This window comes from Salvia splendens, chromosome 9, assembly GCF_004379255.2.
Source record: "Salvia splendens isolate huo1 chromosome 9, SspV2, whole genome shotgun sequence".
NCBI classification, from domain to species: Eukaryota; Viridiplantae; Streptophyta; class Magnoliopsida; order Lamiales; family Lamiaceae; genus Salvia; species Salvia splendens.
In genome coordinates, this window is record NC_056040.1 from 22051325 (window position 1) to 22073739 (window position 22415).

Sequence of the window (22415 nt, forward strand, 5' to 3'; positions counted from 1 at the left end):
AAAAGAAATGTCAACCCATCGGACCAGTTTATCGTAGTACATTTTTTTAAAATAAAAATGCTCTAAGTCTAAAAGAAAGGCAAGCCAAAAACTGCTATAAAAAATAAAAAGAACCAAAAGCCAAACTGTTAAAATAAAACCAAACCTAAAAACAAGGACAAGGTCACCCAAAAAAAAAGCCCCAACAACAAATCTACCAAAGCGAATAAACAAACCAACACTAGCATAAAAATAGACAGCCTACTCAAAGATAAAACTGCCAAACTTGAAGACCATTCCCCATTTCGTCCAAGCTTTCGTTTGATCAGCTCCTCTAATCATTTAACTTTTTAGAGCTTGTATTGTTGTACATGGATTATAATTTCAAAGTATACAAGCGTTTCAGTTTATTATAATTCATACTATGTAATACTTGAGATGCACAATACTAATTAGCTTTGAGACTATTCAATTTGTAAGATTATATCTCGTGATTAAATATATATTGTATATAGTTCATGAGATTGAATTGTGAGTTTTGAGACTGTTCAATTTGTAAGATTATATCTCATGATTGAATATATATTGTATAGTTCATGAGATTTAATCTCACAATTCAATCCTGGGTGGATAATCATGTGATAATTAGTCATAATCATTACATTCAACTAAAATAATCTTACAACTTAATAGTTGACTATATTTCATGATTATTTTATCTAACAAACCAAAAAATGATGTATGATAATTAATCTGTACTTAAAAATGTATGGTACAAGTATTGGTAGAATTCAAATTTTAGACATAAATTTAGGTATAGCTAACTAGATGATCTCTAGAAGAACACTATCGATTATCTAGTATAATCTGATCACGGATTTAAGTAAAATTGTATTTTAAATTGTTTAAAGGTTAACTAGTACCCACTAATTTTACGGCCATCACATATTTTTTGGGCCGGTTTTGATTTTTTGTATGTTAACTATATAAATGAATCATTTAGCTTTCCTTGCAGTTACAATATTAATCCAAAATTAAAGAATTTTTTGCTGATACGCTTTCTTATATAGTTTGTGTAAAATAAAATGATAAATTTCTATTTTAGAAAATAATAAAATAACTTTCAATCTTCGATTAACACACTCAATCACTATTTTCTTTTTTATATTACAATTTTCAACTATCTATTTCTCTCCATTTAATACTTACACCATATTTTCTCTCTTTATTTCAACACATTAACCAACAATTCCTAAGATTTTGTACGAGTAAGGAATATGTCAGTTTAAACAGGACGAAAATGCGTTGTAAATAAATAGGCTGGAATTAGATTGTCCATGTCTCCATGAGAAGATGAACTCGAGGAGGCATGGCATGATGCTTAGAGCATCCATAAATGCAATTTAGATTGAGGTGGTTAGAGCATCCATAATAATGGACAGCGTCCGCCTTAGCCACCAGCTAGCGGTTCAGGCGTGACTTCACTACAAAAAAAAAGTCTATATTAGTGGCGGAAATCAGTGGCGGACTATTTCCGCCAGTAGTACTGACAGGATTATCCAACACTATAAATAGTGGCGGAATTCTCGCTATTCACGCTCCAGCTCCGTCGCCGTCGTCCGCTCGCATTCAACAACCACCGCCGTCGCCACCAGGTAATCAATTTACCATACCCCCGCCTCTTCTCGCTATTTTTGTAATCCTTTGTTAGAGGTTTGAATTTAGCCATTGGAAGTAGGCTTCGACAATGTTCTTTATTTGCATTTCTGTAATCCTCTATATCACATTTGAGTTCTGATGTATTTTTATGAATTTATTTGTTTTACTCCCCTTCATTGCTGCTGTTTTGCTATGCTACGTATATGAGTTCCTCCTTCGTGTCTATCCCCTGCAGAGTTTGAGATCCAAGGTTTAATTAATGTGGTATGTGTTTGTGCTGTTTTAGGTAATACAGTAGTGTATAAAAAGAACAATGGGCATGGCAATTAGGCTAGGCAAGGCAAGGCCATAGGACTGATTCTGTAGACAAGATTACTGATTGCTTGTTCACTTGTGTTAAACCTTAAAGTACATCTTAATATTTGCCTTTTTCAGGTCACCTACTAGTCAAATACTACTTGATATTTGCCTTTTTTTGTTGATGATCTGATCAGACGAATCCTCTGAAATCTCTTTCAATTTATGTGTGGAAATTGAGCTGGATAGTCATGCAACCCGTGCCATTTGATTGTTGAAGCAATTGGTGTTTAGTGATTGTCATAGTTATGTTTATTGGTTTGCATTTGGTGTCTGCATTTTGTCATTTAATGTTTCAAAATGCAATTCAATTTGAATTTGTTGAGTATAGATTTGCCTCTACTTTGCCACTTTTTGTGTGATTCATTCTGGCTTTAAATATCAAGCTGTTGCTCTATGGAATATGTTGTATGTGTAAACTGTTTCAGGAATGGATTGAGATCTTTTTGGGTTTCATTATGCAAGTATTCATTGCTTTGAGCAATTTTCTTGTCAACTTCAGTTGAGGTCATGTAATTTAGATTCCTTAGAAATTCATAATGTGGTGCACAACTCAAAATGTTTTCTAGTTTCTTGTGTATCCAGTTAAGGTATTTGCTTCACCCTTGAACCGAGACTTCCGATTCTTATAGATAGATGAAAATTGAGGCCAATGGATCTTACTTGGGATTTGCATGGTACAATAATATCTTGTTGAACTGTTACTTGATTGATCACTTATGTAGACTTCAGTTGCTTTAAGTGTTTGTCAAAGCATACTCCAAATTTAGATCAATTTTTTTTTCCTACATGATCATCATGATAAATTTCACCTTCAAGCGAAAGTGTACTAATTAGTGGTTTTGTCTGTTTTTGAGCAGCCGGAAGACAGGTCAAGATCCGAGCAGACTTGCTCTGCGGCCGCCTTCCTCAGCGAGAGGTGGCAGCAACTCCAGCAGCAATCGATACAGTCCTTACAGCAGCTCAAGTAGCATTTTCAACAGAATTGGTTCACACTATCCCGATCCACACAAAACAAGAGATCCTGCTCCCTCTCATAGCACAACCTCATCTTCCACCTCTCTTTACGACAACAAGGTAAGAAGAATCCTCCTAAACATGGTGTCTTGTGATTCTGACAATCCATATCTGTTTTAAGCTTGTGTTTATGAGCTGAGATCGTGTTTTCTTGAACAGATGCCCCATATGCCTTAGCTATTGGTGCAAAGTACTTGAGGTATCAGTAGAAAAAGTGAAATTAATGTTATGCCTTCTACTTCTTTGCTACCTCTCCTTAATGTAGCATTTCCTCTGTAAAAGATCAAAGGCCGCAATGTTTCTCACTAGTCGACTTTCTGGTCCTTTTTACTGAAAAATTAAACCCGTTCAAAAATGGCATTTGTCTGAATTTTCATGATCATGCTACATGTGAATAGGTGGCAGATAATTTGCTTCATGATACTTCCAGCAACATAGAAACTTAAGTATTCTGTTCTCAAACTCTCAGAAACAAGGTAATTAGTTCATTATTTTTCTTGTTACAATCAAGATTCTATTTAGTATTTACTCATTATTAATTAGTTTTTTATAAACCCGCTGATGGTATGCCAAGAGAATTATAAGTGTTCTCGTGTGGAAGCAGGTGCAACGTGATTCTTCCGCATAGTAATCCGTGTGAAATTTTCTCCCTTTCCCTGAACTTGTGTGGTTGTAGCTAAGAGTTTTAGGGGGTATCATACAGTTTTTTATGCAGTCTTTCATTAATTGATTTTGTTATATAAATATTATGTCTGAGATGCTACATCTTTTATTGGAACAATCTTTATCAAAGCCATGATATTTCCAAGTGTTTTCATTTTGCATCTACTTATGTAGACATTACTGAAATCATTTCACAAGGGACCTCCTAAAGTTAGGACTTTTTATGGATTATGTAATGTGTTTGAGTATTAAATACTTAGTTTACTGTGCTAATTCTAAGATATTCTAGTTTGGCCTAGTCTAATTCTGGTGTAATAAAGAAATAGGTTTCCGTAGGTATTATTCTCATAAATAAGATAATCTGTAGGATCTCCGTTGCTGTAGCTGTCACAAAGCCACCAACTGGATGGCAGGATTCAAGTATTATTAATCACAAATTTCAGCACCAATTTGAATATTTCTATTTTTATATATCAAATATGTGTCGTAATCACAGCCAGGGGATGCCAAATAATTGCAACAAAATCTCAACGAAGAGCGTGAGCTTAGAATGAAGTTGGAAGAGGACGTGAACAGGATGCAGAATGTGGCGGAGGTTAGTTGTGATTTTGCTACTTGAATCATTTTTATATCTGCATATCTATGGCCATTTTTCTTGTTCATTCTTTATATGACTATGTTGGTTGAAAATTGATCAACTGTGATACAAAGATACACTAATCGGGCAATACAACCCAATGAAGAATGGAGAAATTAAACGGAATAAACTGAATTGAAATTACAAAGAAGAATTCGAAACAATAAATCGTAAAGATGTAAGCCGAGTCGAGGAGTCCTCTTTCCGAGAGACGAGATACGCCTCGGTAGTGCTCTCGGTTTGGCGTGTCGTCCCCAAAGATAAAACGGCTTCGTCTTGTTCGCTGCAGCACCTCAGACGGAACAAGCTCCGACGAAATAGATGATGGCGAGGGCAGAGCTTCGACGGGAAGACAATGCAGAGAGAGGGAGAGAGCTATGCAAATGTGTTGTGTGTCTAATTGTGTGCAATGCATGAAGTGACAGCCTATTTATAGGTTAAGTCCACCCGCAGGAGCATTGATGGAGTCAACAGCCATCATGTGTGCCATGATGGTTTGACTGTAACCGCCGGGGGTTACTGACTGGTGCACTAGCCAGTGGGAGCTGAAGAGATACGATGCACCTGGACATGCTACATAACGGGATACACCATGTACCGTCGGGGTCTAGCGGGGACCTTTTGACTCCCGTTGTGAGTCGGGGTCCAGCGGGGACCTTTTGTCTCCCGTTGTGCGTCGGGGTCCAGCGGGAACCTTTTGTCTCCCGTTATACGTCGGGGTCCAGTGGGAACCTTTTGTCTCCCATTATGCGTCGAGGTCCAGCGGTACCATGACGTGGACTAGGACCCGTCGGGGATAGCGTGGAGTTTGGGTTGGTCTAAAAAGAACAAGCGGGGCACGAACCACGCTCAACGACTAGCTCCAAAGAACAGCCCAAAGACCACCCAAATACCAATTGCCAAGAACCAAGGCACAAGGCACACGGCACCCGACACCCGGTGCACGGGTCACGGGACACGGTGAGCGGGTCGCGGGCGGGCGGCGCCGCGCGTGTGCGCGCGTGTGGGCTCTGTCACCCGTCTTACTCCACGATAATTATTACGCATGATAATTCATCTGATTAAATACTTCATCAAATAAGTTTATCATCCTCGATGTGGGATAATTAACACATAGTTAATTAATCCCTTAGTCTTTTCACATAGCTCATTTCTAGTTTTGTTGTGACCAACTTTAATATATTATTTCTCACTCACCGGGAATCGGATTTGAGAAAATGAATATACTACGGTCATCTACTCGGAACGTAGATCGACGCTATTGCATTTAATTTCACAAAATTAAATGTCTTGTAACATTTATTATTAGTAAAAAAATATTTGACTAAGCACGATTCCAACAATCCCCCACATGAGTGGAAATTGCCAAATGCATATGTATGCAGACACAAGCTCAACCCTCAAGAGGTATGTAAGCATAAGGATATGTAGTTTTTGGCTTTGAACATAGTCAACACCATCGGATACACAGGCGAACTAGTAGCGCGATGCTTTGAACTATTCATCCACGACGTGCACCGAGACAATGATGTTAACACTTAAACACCTCAACCTCATCCGTTCTCACGTTTTGTGTCCATTTAAGGCCTTAGACACCACTTTGGATTCATAAGTGTATTGTTTGAAGCGGCCCCACTTCACACTTACATAGGTGATTCCTCGTTATCTTGCCATACTTAGTCTCCTTGAGAACTTCTTCTCAACGAGATCCTTTAGGGATCATTAAAAGTCATAGACTGAACCTCACCACTAGGCAAGTTTTACAACACTCTATTGCTCTCTAGGGAATAGATATAGATGAGTGTTTCACACGAACTCTCATAGCTTAGTTTTCCCATTGAACCTAGTTCTTGGGATCTCCAGTCATCATGGTTGGGTTACCACTATGACAATTCTTTAGTTTGTGGATTTCAAACCCATTCCCTCTAGCAATTTATTCATTTGATCACGATTTAACCCTTTAGTTAGCGGATCTGCTAGATTATCCAATGACTTTACGTAGTCAATTGTAATCACCCCTGTTGTGATCAAATGTCTCACGGTATTATATCGTCGACGAATGTGTCGAGACTTACCATTGTACAAGCCACTGTTTGCCCTCTCAATAGCGGCTTGGCTATCACAGTGAATTAACACTGGAGGCACGGGCTTTGACCAACATGGAATATCTTCAAGGAAGTTTTTTAAGCCATTCGGCTTCTTCCGCGGCTTTATCTAAAGCTATGAATTCAGATTCCATAGTGGATCGGGCTATAGATGTCTGTTTCGTGGATTTCCATGAGACAACACCACCCCCAATAGTAAAGACATATCCAATTGTTGAAAGTGAGTCTTTGTTATCGGATATCCAATTTGCATCGCAGTACCCTTCAAGTACCGGGGGTATCTCGAAAAGTGTAGCTCATGATTTTGAGTATACTTGAGATATCTCAAAACTCTTACAAGAGCTTTCCAATGCTCTTTGTTTGGATTGCTCGTGTAACGACTCACAATGCAAGCAATGTCAAGTCTAGTGCAATTAGTCAAATGCATAATGCACTCATTGCCCCGTGCATAATCTTCTTATGCAGCGGGCTTGCCCTTGTTCTTGCTCAAGTGAACTTTGAGCTCTATAGGCGTCTTAGCCGAGATGCCATCATAGGCGTTGAATCTCTTTAGTACTTTCTCAATATAATGAGATCGTGTCAAGATGAGTCCTTTGTATTAGAATTTTTCATTCCAAAAATCACATCGGCTAGACCCATATCTTTCATGTCAAAGTTTCTCTTTAACATGGTTTTCGTATAGTTAATCATTTAGGTGTTACTACCCATGATTAACATATCGTCAACGTAGAGACACACTATAACGTATCCATTATCAGTGTTCTTAATGTAGACACATTTGTCACATTTGTTGATTTTAAATCCATTTGATAACATCACATTATCAAATTTCAAGTGTCATTGCAACGACGCTTGTTTCAATCCATAGAGGGATTTAACCGGTTTGCAAACCTTTCTCTCTTGTCCAGGTACTACAAAACTTTTAGGTTATTCCATATAGATTTCATATTAAATCATTATTTAAACTTGTCAACTGTTCCAACGGCCTTAAACTTGCTTTTAAGGACACATTTGCATCCTAAAGGTTTAGCACCTTCAGGTAGATCAACCAACATCCAAGTGTGGTTTAGCAAAATTGAATCAATTTCGTTTTGAACAGTTTGTCTTTAATGCAGCCTATCTGGGCCAGCAAAGGCTACTTTTATTAATGTTAGTTCTTCATCCAACATAAAAGCATTATAGTGAGGACCAAATGTCGTTGGTGTACTGACCCTACTACCACGTCTTAGCATTGTATCGTTTGGATCGGGCCTTGTTCGCTTGTGCGATTCTGGCTCTTCATCTGCTTATTAAGAACTAGTGGCTTCATCCTCAATTCTCGTCTCATAATTGGGTGTAATATTTTCCTTATCTTTGCGAGGAAATATATTTTTCAAGAAATATAACATTTCTTGACTCAATTGTTGTTCCCACGGTCACAGTCGGTATTTCAGACTTGTGGACAACAAATCGATATGCACTACTATTAAGTGCATACCCAATAAAGATTCAATCAATCGTTTTAGTACTAATTGTAACTTCTTTGAGCAGAAGAACCATCACCTTTACCAAACACCCCCACACTTTGAGATATTTGTAGGATGACTTCCTTCTCTTCCACAACTCATGAGGAGTGACATCCTTACTTTTGAGTGATATTTTTTTTAGGATGTAGATGACTGTCAAAACAGTTTTCACCCACATGTTCTGGGCATCCCTGAACTAATCAATAAGGCATTCGTCATCTATTTAAGATTTTGATTCTTGCGTTCTGCAGCACGATTAGATTGTGGTGAATATGGAGTAGTCATTTGATGAGTTATACCACATGCGTTGCATAATTCGTCAAACAGGGCTACGTATTCGCCACCTCTATCACTTCGAATCATTTTGATTTACAATCCAAGTTGATTCTCGACTTCGTTCTTATAATTTTTTTTGAACACTTCAATTGCTTCATCTTTACTTCTTAAAAGATAAAGATAGCAATATCTTGTGCAATCATCTATGAACGTGATATATTACTTTATACCACTTCTAGTTTGCACGAATTTTCAATCACATATAACAATGTGAATTTTCAAAGGGTTTCATGTTTCGTTCAATATAATGAAACGATAATCTAGCCATTTTCGCCTCAAGACAAATCTCACATTTGTTTTGGATATTGACTTCTTTCGTATTTAGTAAATTCAAGTTTACTAAACTTTTATAGCATTAGGATTCACATGTCCTAATCTATAGTGCTACAAATAGGAGGACGTATTGGCATTTTCATTATTAACCAATGGCTTTTCAAACACAGTGAATAGCCGATAAACTTAGTTTAAAATAGACCATCGGTTACATAACATTTTCCGATGGATTTTCTACACTTATACACAAAGAACTTATCGGATTCAAATACAAGTTAAAAAACCCCTATTTACAAGTATTGATCCAGAAACTATGTTCTTGCGTATGTCCGGGACATGTAGCACTTCCTTAGAGTGATTGTCACGTCGGACGTCATCTTGAGGACCATATCTCCAAAGTCGACACATTTGGATGAGACTTGGTTTCCTATGTTGAGCTTCCTCCCCTCAACAGTCTTGTAAGTGTAGAACTTACTTCTATCGGCACACACGTGGGCAGTGACGCCCGTGTCGATGTACCAACATTTTCTAAGGCACGGACGGGAGTAAAACGTCTCCCATGTCTCCCGACGAACGGGAGACGTCCCTTGAGACCAATGGGACACACCCAACGACCCTATCCATGGGAACGGGAGACGTCCCGTAGAATTTCCCTGTCATTGTCCATTCATGAGGTCTCTCCTCCACATTGGAATCAGTCGTGTTGATCCCAACGGCATCAACTCTCGTGTTGGACCCGACTGTCCCAACAGTCAATCCATTAGAGGATTCTATAGAGCCACTAAACGTGGAACCACTAGTTCTCGTGTTGGCCCCGAAGGACTCAACACTTGATCCGTTAGAGGATCTAAAGAAACCACTAATAGTGGAACCGTCAGTTTGCGTGTTGGCCCCGAAGGCCCCAACACTCGTGTTGATCCCAAAGGACTCAACACACGATCCATTGGAGGATCTCGCGGAACCACAAAAAGTGGAACCGTCTTTCTTCGTGTTGGTACCGAAGGCCCCAACACCCGTGTTGACCTCAAAAGGTCCAACACTCGATCCTATCAAGGATCCCATGGAACCACTTAATGAGGAACCATCGGTGCCACCAAAGGTGGATTGACCTGTCAACCCAAACGGGTTAGTAATCGCTCAAGGCACTTGGGTAATCAATGGTAATGATGTGGACTCGACGGAAGTCGTGGTCATGGCGGGGACCCGACGAGGACCCAGCGGGGAACGGTGGGCACGTCGGTGTTGGAGTCGGGGAAAGCGACGACGGGGAACGCAGTGACGGGATCCATCTCCACGCTAAGGTATTAGTTTCGAAAGTTTTAGATTCAATTTATAGTCCCATCTCCTTCTTCAACGGATAGTATATCTCGTCTTGCGATTGTTGGTTGAAAAATGATCAACTGTGATACAAAGATACACTAACCGGGCAATACAACCCAATGAAAAATGGAGAAATTAAACGGAATAAACTGAATTGAAATTACAAAGAAGAATTTGAAATAATAAACCGTAAAGATGTAAGCCGAGTTGAGGAGTCCTCTTTCCGCAAGACGAGATACGCCCCGGTAGTGCTCTCGGTTTGGCGTGACGTCCCCAAAGATAAAACGGCTTCGTCTTGTTCGTTGCAGCACCGCAGACGGAACAAGCTCCGGCGAAATAGATGATGGCGAGGGCAGAGCTTCGACGGGAAGACAATGCAGAAGAGGGAGAGAGCTATTCAAATGTGTTGTGTGTCTAATTGTGTGCAATGCATGAAGTGACAGCCTATTTATAGGCCAAGTCCACCCGCAGGAGCATTGATGGAGTCAACAGCCATCATGTGTGCCATGATGGTTTGACTGTAACCGCCGGGGGTTACTGACTGGTGCACTAGTCAGTGGGAGCTGAAGAGACACGAGGCACCTGGACATGCCAACGGGGACCATTTGACTCCCGTTGTAAGTCGGGGTCTAGAGGGGACCTTTTGTCTCCCGTTGTGCGTCGGGGTCCAGCGGGAACCTTTTGTCTCCCGTCATGCGTTAAGGTCCAGCGGGACCATGACGTGGACTAGGTCCCGTCGGGGATAGCCTGGAGTTTGGGTTGGTCTAAAAAGAACAAGCGGGGCACGAACCACGCTCAACGACTAGCTCCAAAGTACAGCCCAAAGACCACCCAAAGACCAATTGCCAAGAACCAAGATCCAAGGCACTCGGCACCCGGTGCACGGGTCACGGTGCACGATGCGCTGCTCGCAGGCGGGCGGCGGCGGCGCGCGTGTGGGCTCTCTCAACCGTCTTACTCCACGATAATTATTACACATGATAATTCATCTGATTAAATACTTCATCAAAGAAGTTTATCATCCCGATGTGGAATAATTAACACCTAGTTAATTAATCCCTTAGTCTTTTCACATAGCTCATTTCTAGCTTTATTGTGACCAATTTTAATATATTATTTCTCACTCACCGGGAATCGGATTTGAGAAAATAAATATACTACGGTCATCTACTCGGAACGTAGATCGACGCTATTGCATTTAATTTTACAAAATTAAATGTCTTGTAACATTTATTATTAATCAAAAAAATATTTGACTAAGCACGATTCCAACATGCTACTCTAAAATGTAGTGCATTTTGGCTTGCGTTTGTTGAAATTTGACTGAGTTTGTGGTCTTCCTCGAAGAAAATTATTTAATTTTCTGTCCTGTATGAAATCGAAGAGAAAAATCGAATAATTTGTTTCCGTTTTAGGATTTAGTTGCTGGATTTGTCTGATAAAAGTTACTTTGTGTTTTGGATTAAAAAAATATTTCTGAGAAATGGGTGGTTTGTGTGAATGGAGGATTCTGTAGCTATATGAGTTTATAAGTGGTATATGGCTTGGATAAGCGTTTTATGGCTGAACTTACATATATTGTAACTTCTAGCAGCATGTAGTTAAAAACTTTATTCAGTTTGAAAGTGGTATATTACTTATTTTAAATACTAGTTTGCCACCTGTAACTGAAATGGGTTCACAATCACATTTGATATAACTTTAATTGTTATTGTAACTGAAGATGGGATCGATGATTCATGTGGGAAGATAATCCACTTGGTTGATTTCAGGATTTTAGGGGAAGTTGTTTTAATGCTAATGTATATGTGTGTGGCTTCAGGAGGTGGCTCAAAGATGAACAAGATGATCCAAGATTTGGAAAGGAAAGAGACAAGTTCATTAGAGCAACCACTAAGCGTCCCGCGCGCGGCTTGCGTTCCGTCTCGGAGGGACGGTTCCGCCACGGGACGCGTTGCAACGTTCGTCCTGTCCCGTAGCCAGTCTCCAGCCCGTAGTCGCGAGACAAAGGACGCGTCGTCCCGTCACGCGCCCGGGTGACGTGTCGCGCCCCCGATGCATGCGTGACGCCCACTCGTTGGCCCGAGAGTGGGCGTCGTCACGGATGACGCAATAATTCATTTTTTTAAATTCGAATTTTAATAAAAAAAAATTATTTTTCAAACGGTAATGTTACCGTTAATTTTTTATTTTCTTTATTTTTTATTTTTTATTTATTTACTCTATAAATAATCCTATTTCATACTCATTTCACACACAAACACACATCTATTCCTCTCAAATCCTCTCTATAACCACTCCAATTTCATCTTAAATCAACTCAAACAAATGGATCCTTTTGAGCAAATGCGTCAACTAATGGACAATCACTTGAAGAAGATCGACGCGAAGTGGAGCGCATCCGTCAATACAAGAACGATTGTCTATTCGGGCAAGGACACGCGACTCTAGCGCCCACGCCCAACTCCAAGAGGATCTAATTGAGCACATTTGGGAAAACTTTGGCGGAGAAAATTAAATTATGTCATTTTTATTTTTTTAGGATTTTACTTATGTCCATTTTCTATTTTTTTGAATTTTAATGTTGTTTTAATTTTAATAAAGTGTGTTTGTTTTAATTGAATTAGGTTGGAAAAAAAAATAAAAATGACATTTAATGAATAGTAATTTACGGGACGGAATAAGGGACAGAGTGTTGCAGGTTCCGTCCCTTAGTTAAGAGATGGAGGAATAAAGTACAGTTGAACTCTCAAATAGTAGTTTAAGGGACGGTGGGGGGACATCGTAGTTGATGCTCTTATATTAGGAAGGAACAAGATTGTAGATGATAAATTTGCCAAAAACGGTCCCACCACTTTTTTGGCAGATAGAAGCTACATGCTTAGCTATTTTGTTATTAACTAAGTTTTAGAATTGCACTGATGCTCATATTATTATTATTAAACGTTGATGTTCTAAGTAATATATGAGTATTGGTGTATCTATAGTTATTTTTATTATGAATCTATTGATTTGTTGAAAAATTATCTTAATAGGGTGGATAAAAAATAAAATAAATATTACCAAAATTTGTACAAAACTTTAGTGGCGGATACATTCTACCACTAAATAACATTATATGTAGTGGCGGAATAGTGGCGGATTCTCAGTGGCGGAACTTGGCGGAAACAAGTTCCGCCACTAAATATAGCTCCCAAAATCTGCCACTATTTTAAATTTTTAGTGGCGAACTATTTTCCGTGGGTAATTCGCTACTACGTTTCTATGGAGGAAAATATTTCTCCACATATTTTAGCGGCGAAGATATTGCTGCGGTTTTGTTCCGCCACTAACTGGTTTACTGGCGGAAAAATGAGATGTAGTGGCGGATATTTCCTCCACTAATTAGCGATTTTTTTGTAGTGGTTAGTCCACTATTGTGCGACGAGCGAGAGGTCGGGCGGCGGGCGCACACTTCGAGCGTTAGCCGATCGCTCGCCGCCTATTGTACGGCAAGCGGCGAGCGATCGGCTAACGCCCGCAATTAATTTTTATCTATTTCAACTCTAAATATACGACTCGTTGCACTTTTTTTATTGTACTGTGTTTATTATTTTTATTTTATTGAATTATGTTTGCACTTTCTCCATTTTTTGTCCAATTTTAATTTCGTATTTATCAATTTATTTGCTGGGCTAGGGCGTTGGCTTGACTATTGCTAGCCTATTGCTAGATTGTTGCTTGGATAGGGCAGTGGCTAGGCTGTGAGAAGGGCATGATGATGTGATAGAAGAAGTTTTTGGCCATACTATTACTAACTTATCTTTATTGTGGATGCTCTTATGATTGTACTTTGTTGTATTAGGGACAATAGTTGTGATCTGGTTGTAGGTAAAAGATGTGTTTGATTTGATAGATAATATAAATATTACTACTATTGATGCACTCACTTCTTCCTTTAAAAATAAAAAACTCTTTATTTTTTGGATTTATCCGGTAAAAATAGAAACTTTTTATTTAAGTAAAATTTTCTCTCTTTAATGAGGCTGATCTCATGTTCCAGTAACACATTTTTCTTTCTATCTTTCTTACTTTACCAGTTTTGTATTAAAACTCGTGCTGATTCAAAAGTTTATATGTTTAACAGACGGATAAACTATTATTAAAGATAAATAATCTACCTAATTTTGGGTTGATAAATTCGAATTAAATCATGTGTGGGTGGAATCATGCAAACCGATTATTGTTGAGCAAATGCAAACTCATTATTTGACGATTTGAATTGTTTTATAATCATACTTTATCACTTAAACTACACACTTTTGTAATAATAAAATTTGGTGAATTGGACCAGATATCAAACTGTCCAGGTTCAAGTCAATATCTAATCTCGCACTCTCAAGAAAATGGGCATGTAAAATTAGTCTGTAAAGTCATTAATTTTCAAAATAGTTTGATTTTTACCGTAAACTTTAAATGTTGCATGAAAAATACCGAATTGTGTAAATTACTCATCCGACCATGCCCGATAGATTTCCGACACAAACTTATCCTACGTGGCGCCGAGGGCGTGACTTGGCAAAACTCCACTAATTCTAATCATTTCTCTTCTATCTTTGCAATTTCTGACTCTGAACTTATCACAAACATACAAGTAGCACAAATGAAAACATACAAATCAAATCTAGCATACAAATTGATATAAACATACAAATCAAATTCCACATATCGAATTCAGCATAAAAGTAACATTAATTCCACAATTCGAATTGAACCCTAAATTTGTCATTTGCCAAGTCACGCATACAGCGCGCCACATAGGATAAGTTTGTGATGGAAATCTATCAGGTCGGGTCGGATGGGACATTTACACAGTCCGATAAAGTTTATGACTTTTCATGCAACATTTAAAGTTCACGTGAAAAATCAAACTATTTTGAAAGTTCATGACTTTAGATGCAATTTATTTTTTTTATATAAGAAAGTTAATCATCGATTTAATTGCGGATGATTTCATATCAATCCAATAATTAGGGCTCGTTTGGTTGCACTGACAGGGTTATATGAGATAGCCTCCTCACATTGATTCTACATGATAGTGTAGTAAGATATGTATCTCACTTTGATGTTTGGTTGTACCGATAGCAACCCCATGATAGCTTATATTATGTTTGGTTTGGACTGCAGAAACTGCTGATAAAAAAAAATGGACAAATTTGTCATTCTAAGATTATTGTAGTGATTTTTTTATCCTTGCAAACCCTATTTCTAATTTTGGCACAGCAGAATCGCCCGCCTGCTGTCTATTGATTTCGCGCTTCTCTCCAACATTCCACTTCGCCGATTGCAGCTACTGTGTCGGGAAGATTGACAACCATCCGCCGTTTCGTCGTGACCTACTCAGGTACGTCTTGTGTTGTTCTCCTTCCCTCGACCCTCCTTCCCGAAGGTTCATATAAAATGTGGATGTGCCTCTTTCGATTTCGTCGCACAAAAGCTGTTAAATGTTTCATATAAAATTAGGTTGTTCCTCTTTTTGGTATCGTGGCACATTTGTGAAACATCGATGTAATTGTTGTCGACTTTCCTTCATTTTGGTGTGATAGTTTGTTCAACTAATGTATTTTATTGTGTTTGTTGTGGGTTTAAGCGGGCGTAATCGGGAAATTAGCTCATTGCATACTTGTTATACATAATATATTTCACAATCTGCGTTAAGTTTGTTTGGAGCTTCCTCATTTATTTATGATTCAAGTTCTTATTCACAATTAGCTCATCGCATAGTTGCTATACATAATACATAGATCGTTTTCTTCTGTATTCATTGCCGTATTCGTTTTCGTCCTAATTCATTCTTTGGTGCAATATTAGTCCCCCTTCAACGATCCTTCCACTTGTGTAAAATGGCATCCCAACAGATGGGAGGTAGTGATGATGAAGGTATCCCCATACCAGAGGGTACGATTACATCACATGAGTGGCATATGTTTTTTGTTGTTAAGCTGACTATGAGTTGCAGGTAGCAATGAGTTGGGTAGAAACAAGACCATAAAATCGGACAGGTCGAGGCGCGTTTGATCCGTGCGCGAGGAGGAGATCCTCATGGCAACATTGAAGGAGTTGACAGCGAATGGATGGAGGTGCGATAATGGATATCGAGCTGGGTATTTAACTCGTATCAAAGAGGCGATCAAGCGTGAATTCCCAAATACTGATATCTGCCCTCACCCCCACATCTATTCGAAGATGACTACTTGGAAGCGAAACTATGGCTCCTTCAAGATGATGCTTAATCATAGTGGTATTGGCTTTAATTCGGATGGTCAGTACAAGATAGAATGTGACGATGAACAATGGGCACAATTCGTTAAGGTTGGTGCTAGTTTAGTTTACATAATAATGCATCTCTGATTAGGTTGAAAATGTGTCCTGTTGATTGAATGTAATTGTTTGTCAAGAGGCAGTTGATAGATATGTTTATAATAGTTGTGACGATTACTTTGTGCAGAAAGACTCAAATGCAAGGTACATGAGGAACAACGCTTGGCCTCAAATAGAAGACTGGAAAGAGGTATTTGGTAATGATCGTGCTGAGGGTGTGAAGGTTGTAGATCTAGGAGATGCAGTTCAAAAAATCTATGGAAATAAAGTTGACATTCCCGATGAGGCTGGTACATCCCATCCCATGACCTTTGAGGAGCTATTCCCCGACGAAGCCTTCCCCCCTGGTGTTCTCGCAGAGATGATAGACGAGAGCCAGTCCACTACTGAGGGAGCTGCGGCTGGGGCTGGTTCGAACTCAGGAGCTGGGGCTGGTTCAGGATCCGGTGCTGGGGTTGGGGCAGGTTCTGGGTCAGGGGCTGTTACTGGCGCTGGCTCGGGTTTAGGGGCTATTGCTGGCTCGGGGTCAGGGGCACGTGCTGCTAATGTGGTAGCTCCAAAGGTGCAGAAGAAAGTTGTTGGAAAAAGGAAGATGGAGGATAAGATTGATAGAGTCCTTTCACTGATGAGTCAGATCCACACTGACACAAATGACCGCTTGAAAGAAATTTCAACTAGGATTGGTTATGACTTTGATCTTAGTACTAAGCGGACTGAAGTTTTTGATCAACTGAAAGACATCACTGGCCTCACTTTGAAACAACAATTCTATATATCAAAGAAACTAGTGAAGGAGCAGGAGCTTCTGGATCTCTTTCGGGGATTGTCAGTGATTGCTCGGGGGGCCTTTGTCTTTGACCTACTGGAGATTGATGGGATGCTTTAGTCGAAGAAGGCATGGAGGTTTCGTACGGGGTACTGTATTTTGGATAACTACATGAGAGTTTTTTTTATCAATGATACTATTGTAGAGTTGTCAAAGCACTTACACATGGTGATGGTATATGTTTGACCACAACTCTGTTCTTTTGTAGCATTTTTTGTATCTATTAAAACCATTCGAACCTTATGTATTATGTGAATGTGTATGATATACTCTAACCTCCCAAACTTTTATTGGCAACCCATCATTTATAATACTCTGCCAGTATCAGTGGGTTCATTTTCATGCGCACTCTCATATTCCTATGCATTACTATGTTTCCCCCATTTCTTTCCAATCAGTAGGGTTTACTTTGTCTGAGGTATGCTAAACAATGGAGTCTTTATTTATACTAGAGTGAAAAAAGAAGCAAAATCAAACAATAGGTTCAGTGATAAAATGATATTTTTGTTTCATAATGATAGTTTTAGATTTTTGGATGATAAAATGATACTTTTGCATCATAAAATGATAGTTTGAGGGGATAAAATGATAGTTTCTAATGATAAAATGATACGTTTGCATGATAAATTGATTGTTTGAGTTCTTTGGTTGGATAAAATGATAGTTTCGGGGAATAAAATGATAGTTTCAGTGGGTAAAAATGATAGGTTCAGTGATAAAATTATATTTTTGTTTCATAATGATAGTTTTAGATTTTTGGCTGATAAAATGATACTTTTGCATCATAAAATGATAGTTTGTGGGGATAAAATGATAGTTTCAAATGATAAAATGATACTTTTGCATGATAAATTGATTGTTTGAGTTCTTTGGTTGGATAAAATGATAGTTTCTAAGGAGTGCATTTGGATTTTATCTTCATAGTGAAATTCCAATTTGAATCAGACCTCTGAAGCTTCAAACTTACTAATTACCATTACATAGACTAATACATTGCTAAAACTACATGTCGTGACATAACATGTGCCTTAAAACATCATCTAACCCACTTGATGCATCATCCATAGCCAAAATATTTTTTAAAATTCCTTCATATATTAGCAAATACGAAAGTGCACAACAACCAAAACACTATGAGCCTCGACATACACACAACATCATGAACCTACGGGGCTGGTTTACGTGAAGCCGGGAATGGACTCCATGATGTGCACGATGAAGCTTTGGGTGATGCGAGGACATGCTTGTTCGCGGGGCTATAGCGATTAGGAGGCTTGTAAGATGTCGTTCCATCGAAGCATGGAGCTCCAACTTCAAACAGCTTGCGGCGTACTCGTGTGGAAGGGCCCGGCATCGGTGAGTTAACTTCATCTGAATCGGCAGGGGATTGATACATACACACGCGAACTGGTGCGTTGGGTTCCACGGTCTCGGTTAGCACGATGACCTCAGTGGTATCGGAAAGTGTAATCACCTCGCGAGGGTACTCATCTTTGATGTCGGTTAAGCCAAACAAACTCGCGAGAAGGCAGAATTCCACCTCGTCCCGATGGTAGTAAGCGCATGCCGATGGATCCCTCTGTATAATGACATCGTTAACGACCATGTGTGATGATATGTAGTACAAATGTTGAAGTATTGCGATAGAATGACATATTCACTAGTACAAACCTGGAAAATTAGCTTCCATGTAGAGTCATCAGCATGCACGAACTTGTCTTCCATTTTCCAATTAGCACCGGTGGTGGCCAACACTTTCTTAAAGGCTATGTAGCGCCCCTTCAGCTATATCACACGGACAGCTATGTCTTCGGTCGAGAGATCCGTTCCAAAGGGAGCGTTAATGAGTGCTTGAACATTGCGCAGCACTTCGGCTGGCAGATTGGCATCCTCCCAATCCCGGCCGTTCCTCATGCCGATCAATATCGAAAGCAAATAAGTATCCATCTCTCGATTCCATTTGCCTCGATAGAAGAACGTTGCTTGGGGTGGGATTTGAGACTTCATTTTTTCAGATAAAGGTGTTGAAGCTATGGTCGCACTCTTCCCCTTATATACAACAATCACCCGTCACTACTTCCTCCGTCGACATTAAATTGGATTGGTTGAGAAATTACTCCGGTAGATAAACGTCAAGTCTAATGTTTAGGGGTCGCCGACCTGGTTTTTTTTTCACTGTGGTATAGAGAGGTAGTTGATAAAGATGGAGGCAAGCAATAAATATAGTGCATACATATTTATTAAATTTTTCTGTTTTTCTTCTTTTCTCCAATTTTCTTTTTTCTTTTTTGTTCTTTTGTAAAGTTAATTTTTATTTCACAGTTTCTTTTGTTAAATTTTTATTTCACAGTTTCTTTTGGATGATAAAATGATACTTTTGCATCATAAAATGATAGTTTGACGGGATAAAATGATAGTTTCAAATGATAAAATGATACTTTTGTTTAATAATGATAGTTTTAGATTTTTGGATGATAAAATGATACTTTTGCATAATAAAATGATACTTTGACGGGATAAAATTATAGTTTCAAATGATAAAATGATACTTTTATTTAATAATGATAGTTTTAGATTTTTGAATGATGAAATGATACTTTTGGATCATAAAATGATAGTTTGACGGGATAAAATGATAGTTTCAAATGATAAAATGATACTTTTGTTTAATAATGATAGTTTTAGATTTTTGGATGATAAAATGATACTTTTGCATCTTAAAATGATACTTTGACGGGATACAATGATAGTTTCAAATGATAAAATGATACTTTTGTTTAATAATGATAGTTTTAGATTTTTGGATGATAAAATGATACTTTTGCATCATAAAATGATACTTTGACGGGATAAAATAATAGTTTCAAATGATAAAATGATACTTTTGTTTAATAATTATAGTTTTAGATTTTTGGATGATAAAATGATACTTTTGCATCATAAAATGATACTTTGACGGGATAAAATGATACTTTCAAATGATAAAATGATACTTTTGTTTAATAGTGATAGTTTTAGATTTTTGGATGATAAAATGATACTTTGACGGGATAAAATGATAGTTTCAAATGATAAAATGATACTTTTGTTTAATAATTATAGTTTTAGATTTTTGGATGATAAAATGATACTTTTGCATCATAAAATGATACTTTGACGGGATAAAATGATACTTTCAAATGATAAAATGATACTTTTGTGTAATAGTGATAGTTTTTAGATTTTTTGATGATAAAATGATACTTTTGCATCATAAAATGATACTTGGACGGGATAAAATGATACTTTTATTTAATAATGATAGTTTTAGATTTTTGAATGATAAAATGATACTTTTGCATCATAAAATGATACTTTGACGGGATAAAATAATAGTTTCAAATGATAAAACGATACTTTTGTTTAATAATGATAGTTTTAGATTTTTGGATGATAAAATGATACTTTGCATCATAAAATGATACTTTGACGGGATAAAATGATAGTTTCAAATGATAAAATGATACTTTTGTTTAATAATGATAGTTTTAGATTTTTGGATGATAAAATGATACTTTTGCATCATAAAATGATACTTTGAGGAGATAAATTGAATATTAAAAATCACAAGGGCTTTCAAATTTGTCGTAATTTGGAAGATAAATCCATTTTGTCATCAATAATATAGTATTATGGAATTTGACAGAATGTCTCCTTCTGAATAAAGCCAATCTTTAAAAGAAATTGGTTTTATTCGAACAAGAAAATGAAAATAAGCTCATCATAAATGTATGAATATCCATTGTACCATATGTAAGTGAAAATGAAAATGAATTGCTGGAAATATCAAGTTGCACCATAGTTAAGCAACCATTATATCTGGACATACAACACAACACAAATGTATGAATATCAACGGCATAAATTGCAAGAATTACATTGAAAACATCAGCATATCCTCGGTTACATGATATGTCTCTCGACCCACATTGCGGTTGCCAGATCATCCCTTTTCTTATTCCACTCAGCTGAAGGTTCCACACTGTTGATATGATCAACATGCGCTTGCTCTTGATCTATTTCATCCCCATTGTCGTCGTGGTTACCCAACTCCTCCTCGACCGGATCGACCGCCATCTGATCGCGAATGAAATTGTGAAGTAAGAAACATGCTATAATCAAGCCTGTTTACACCTCAATCGGATAGAAACTTGCGGAACGGAGTATACCCCATCGCATCTTCAAGACCGCGAATGATCGTTCGATTACATTTCTAGCCTTGGAGTGTCTCAAGTTAAACAGCTCCTCGGGTGTTTGAGGTGCTTGTGTACCAGGACCCCATTCCTTCAAATGATAACGGACTCCTTTAAATGGCGTCACAAAGCCTTCGGCGTTCGGGTATGCATTATCACAAAGATAGTAACAACCTGTAATGGATTGAACAAGTGAACGATGACACTTCCAAACTGTTAACTACATCGCCCTACCCTATATGCACCAGCAACTATGAGATTAAATAAGAGAATCACCTTTTGGCACTTTGAGTCCCAATGGTCGGCTTATTGCATCGCGCAAAATCCTGGAATCCCCCGCAGATCCCTCCCATCCTGGTAAAATGTAAACAAAACGAAGATGCGGGTCACATACAGCTAGAGTGTTGGTTGTGATGTGGCCTTTCCTGTTTCGATACCGTGGTGCATCGGCAACAGACACTCTTACGTTGATATACGTGTCATCTAAGGCACCTAGACATCCCTGAATAGTATTGAAAATATAATGAATGGGTCATATAAATAAGGACCGCATTAATGAAGAGCTTACTGAAAATGGAATTAATATTCTAACCTTAAACCAACTCCAACGCCGGTCATTGCAACTATCATCTATAGGACTAGGCTTCACCAAAAACAGGTTGTGAAGCATGAGCACAGCACGGATGACAATATGTATATATCTCGACACAGTGTGGGAGGATCGCATGAAGTCGTATCCAACTATACGAGTTTTCTTGTGGTGTGATAGAACACATAGGAACATGGCAACTTGTTCTTCAACAGTGACAAATTTTTGATCAATTAACCCTGCACAATCACGGAGTATACGGCATAGTCGGCCAAATGTGTTTCTATCCATCCGTAAATTATCAACGCAAGACCGATCTGTGAGACGGACAAGCCTATCTAACTGCTTGACATGAGCAGGAATTGAATCGAGCATTCGGGTTGGATCCTCTATGGACCAACGTTTGCGCTTGCGAGTATTTGGTCCAATTAGAGTGATTATGAGAGATATCAGCAACAAATTAATTTGAAGATTACTTAATAACTCCTCAAGTAAAATCAAAACGGTTGTCATCTCATCACGCCTCCTTCCAACCTGAGAAGGAACACAGACAAATA

The 22415-nt window shown here is 38.3% G+C and overlaps 1 protein-coding gene and 1 long non-coding RNA gene across 5 annotated transcripts; one reads left to right on the forward strand and one right to left on the reverse strand.

The window, feature by feature from the left end:
* The first annotated feature begins 1529 nt into the window (after window positions 1-1529).
* Window positions 1530-13689, forward strand: LOC121747087. 4 transcript variants are annotated; one of them, XR_006039126.1, is made up of 6 exons: window positions 1530-1634; window positions 2856-3072; window positions 3172-3211; window positions 3411-3488; window positions 4172-4270; window positions 13530-13689. It is a non-coding gene; the product is annotated as an uncharacterized LOC121747087 (long non-coding RNA). The 4 variants fall into 4 exon arrangements; XR_006039125.1 differs by lacking the exon at window positions 13530-13689 and adding an exon at window positions 11674-12012 and having other exon boundaries at window positions 3617-4270; XR_006039124.1 differs by lacking the exon at window positions 13530-13689 and adding an exon at window positions 11674-12012.
* A 4421-nt stretch (window positions 13690-18110) lies between these two features.
* Window positions 18111-19044, reverse strand: LOC121747560. Its single transcript, XM_042141613.1, has 2 exons — window positions 18709-19044; window positions 18111-18616 (listed from the first exon to the last, which is right to left on the reverse strand). Exons 1-2 carry the CDS (start codon window positions 18760-18762, stop codon window positions 18203-18205), a joined length of 468 nt encoding a protein of 155 aa, XP_041997547.1. The 5' UTR covers window positions 18763-19044; the 3' UTR covers window positions 18111-18202.
* Window positions 19045-22415: the final 3371 nt, after the last annotated feature.

Excerpts from the sequence above, each read along its gene's own strand:
- LOC121747560 (XM_042141613.1), bottom strand. The coding sequence starts at position 18,762 with ATGGAAGACAAGTTCGTGCATGCTGATGACTCTACATGGAAGCTAATT. Across the intron at positions 18,617-18,708 it reads CATGGAAGCTAATTTTCCAG|AGGGATCCATCGGCATGCGC; the intron begins GTTTGTACTAGT and ends GTCATTATACAG.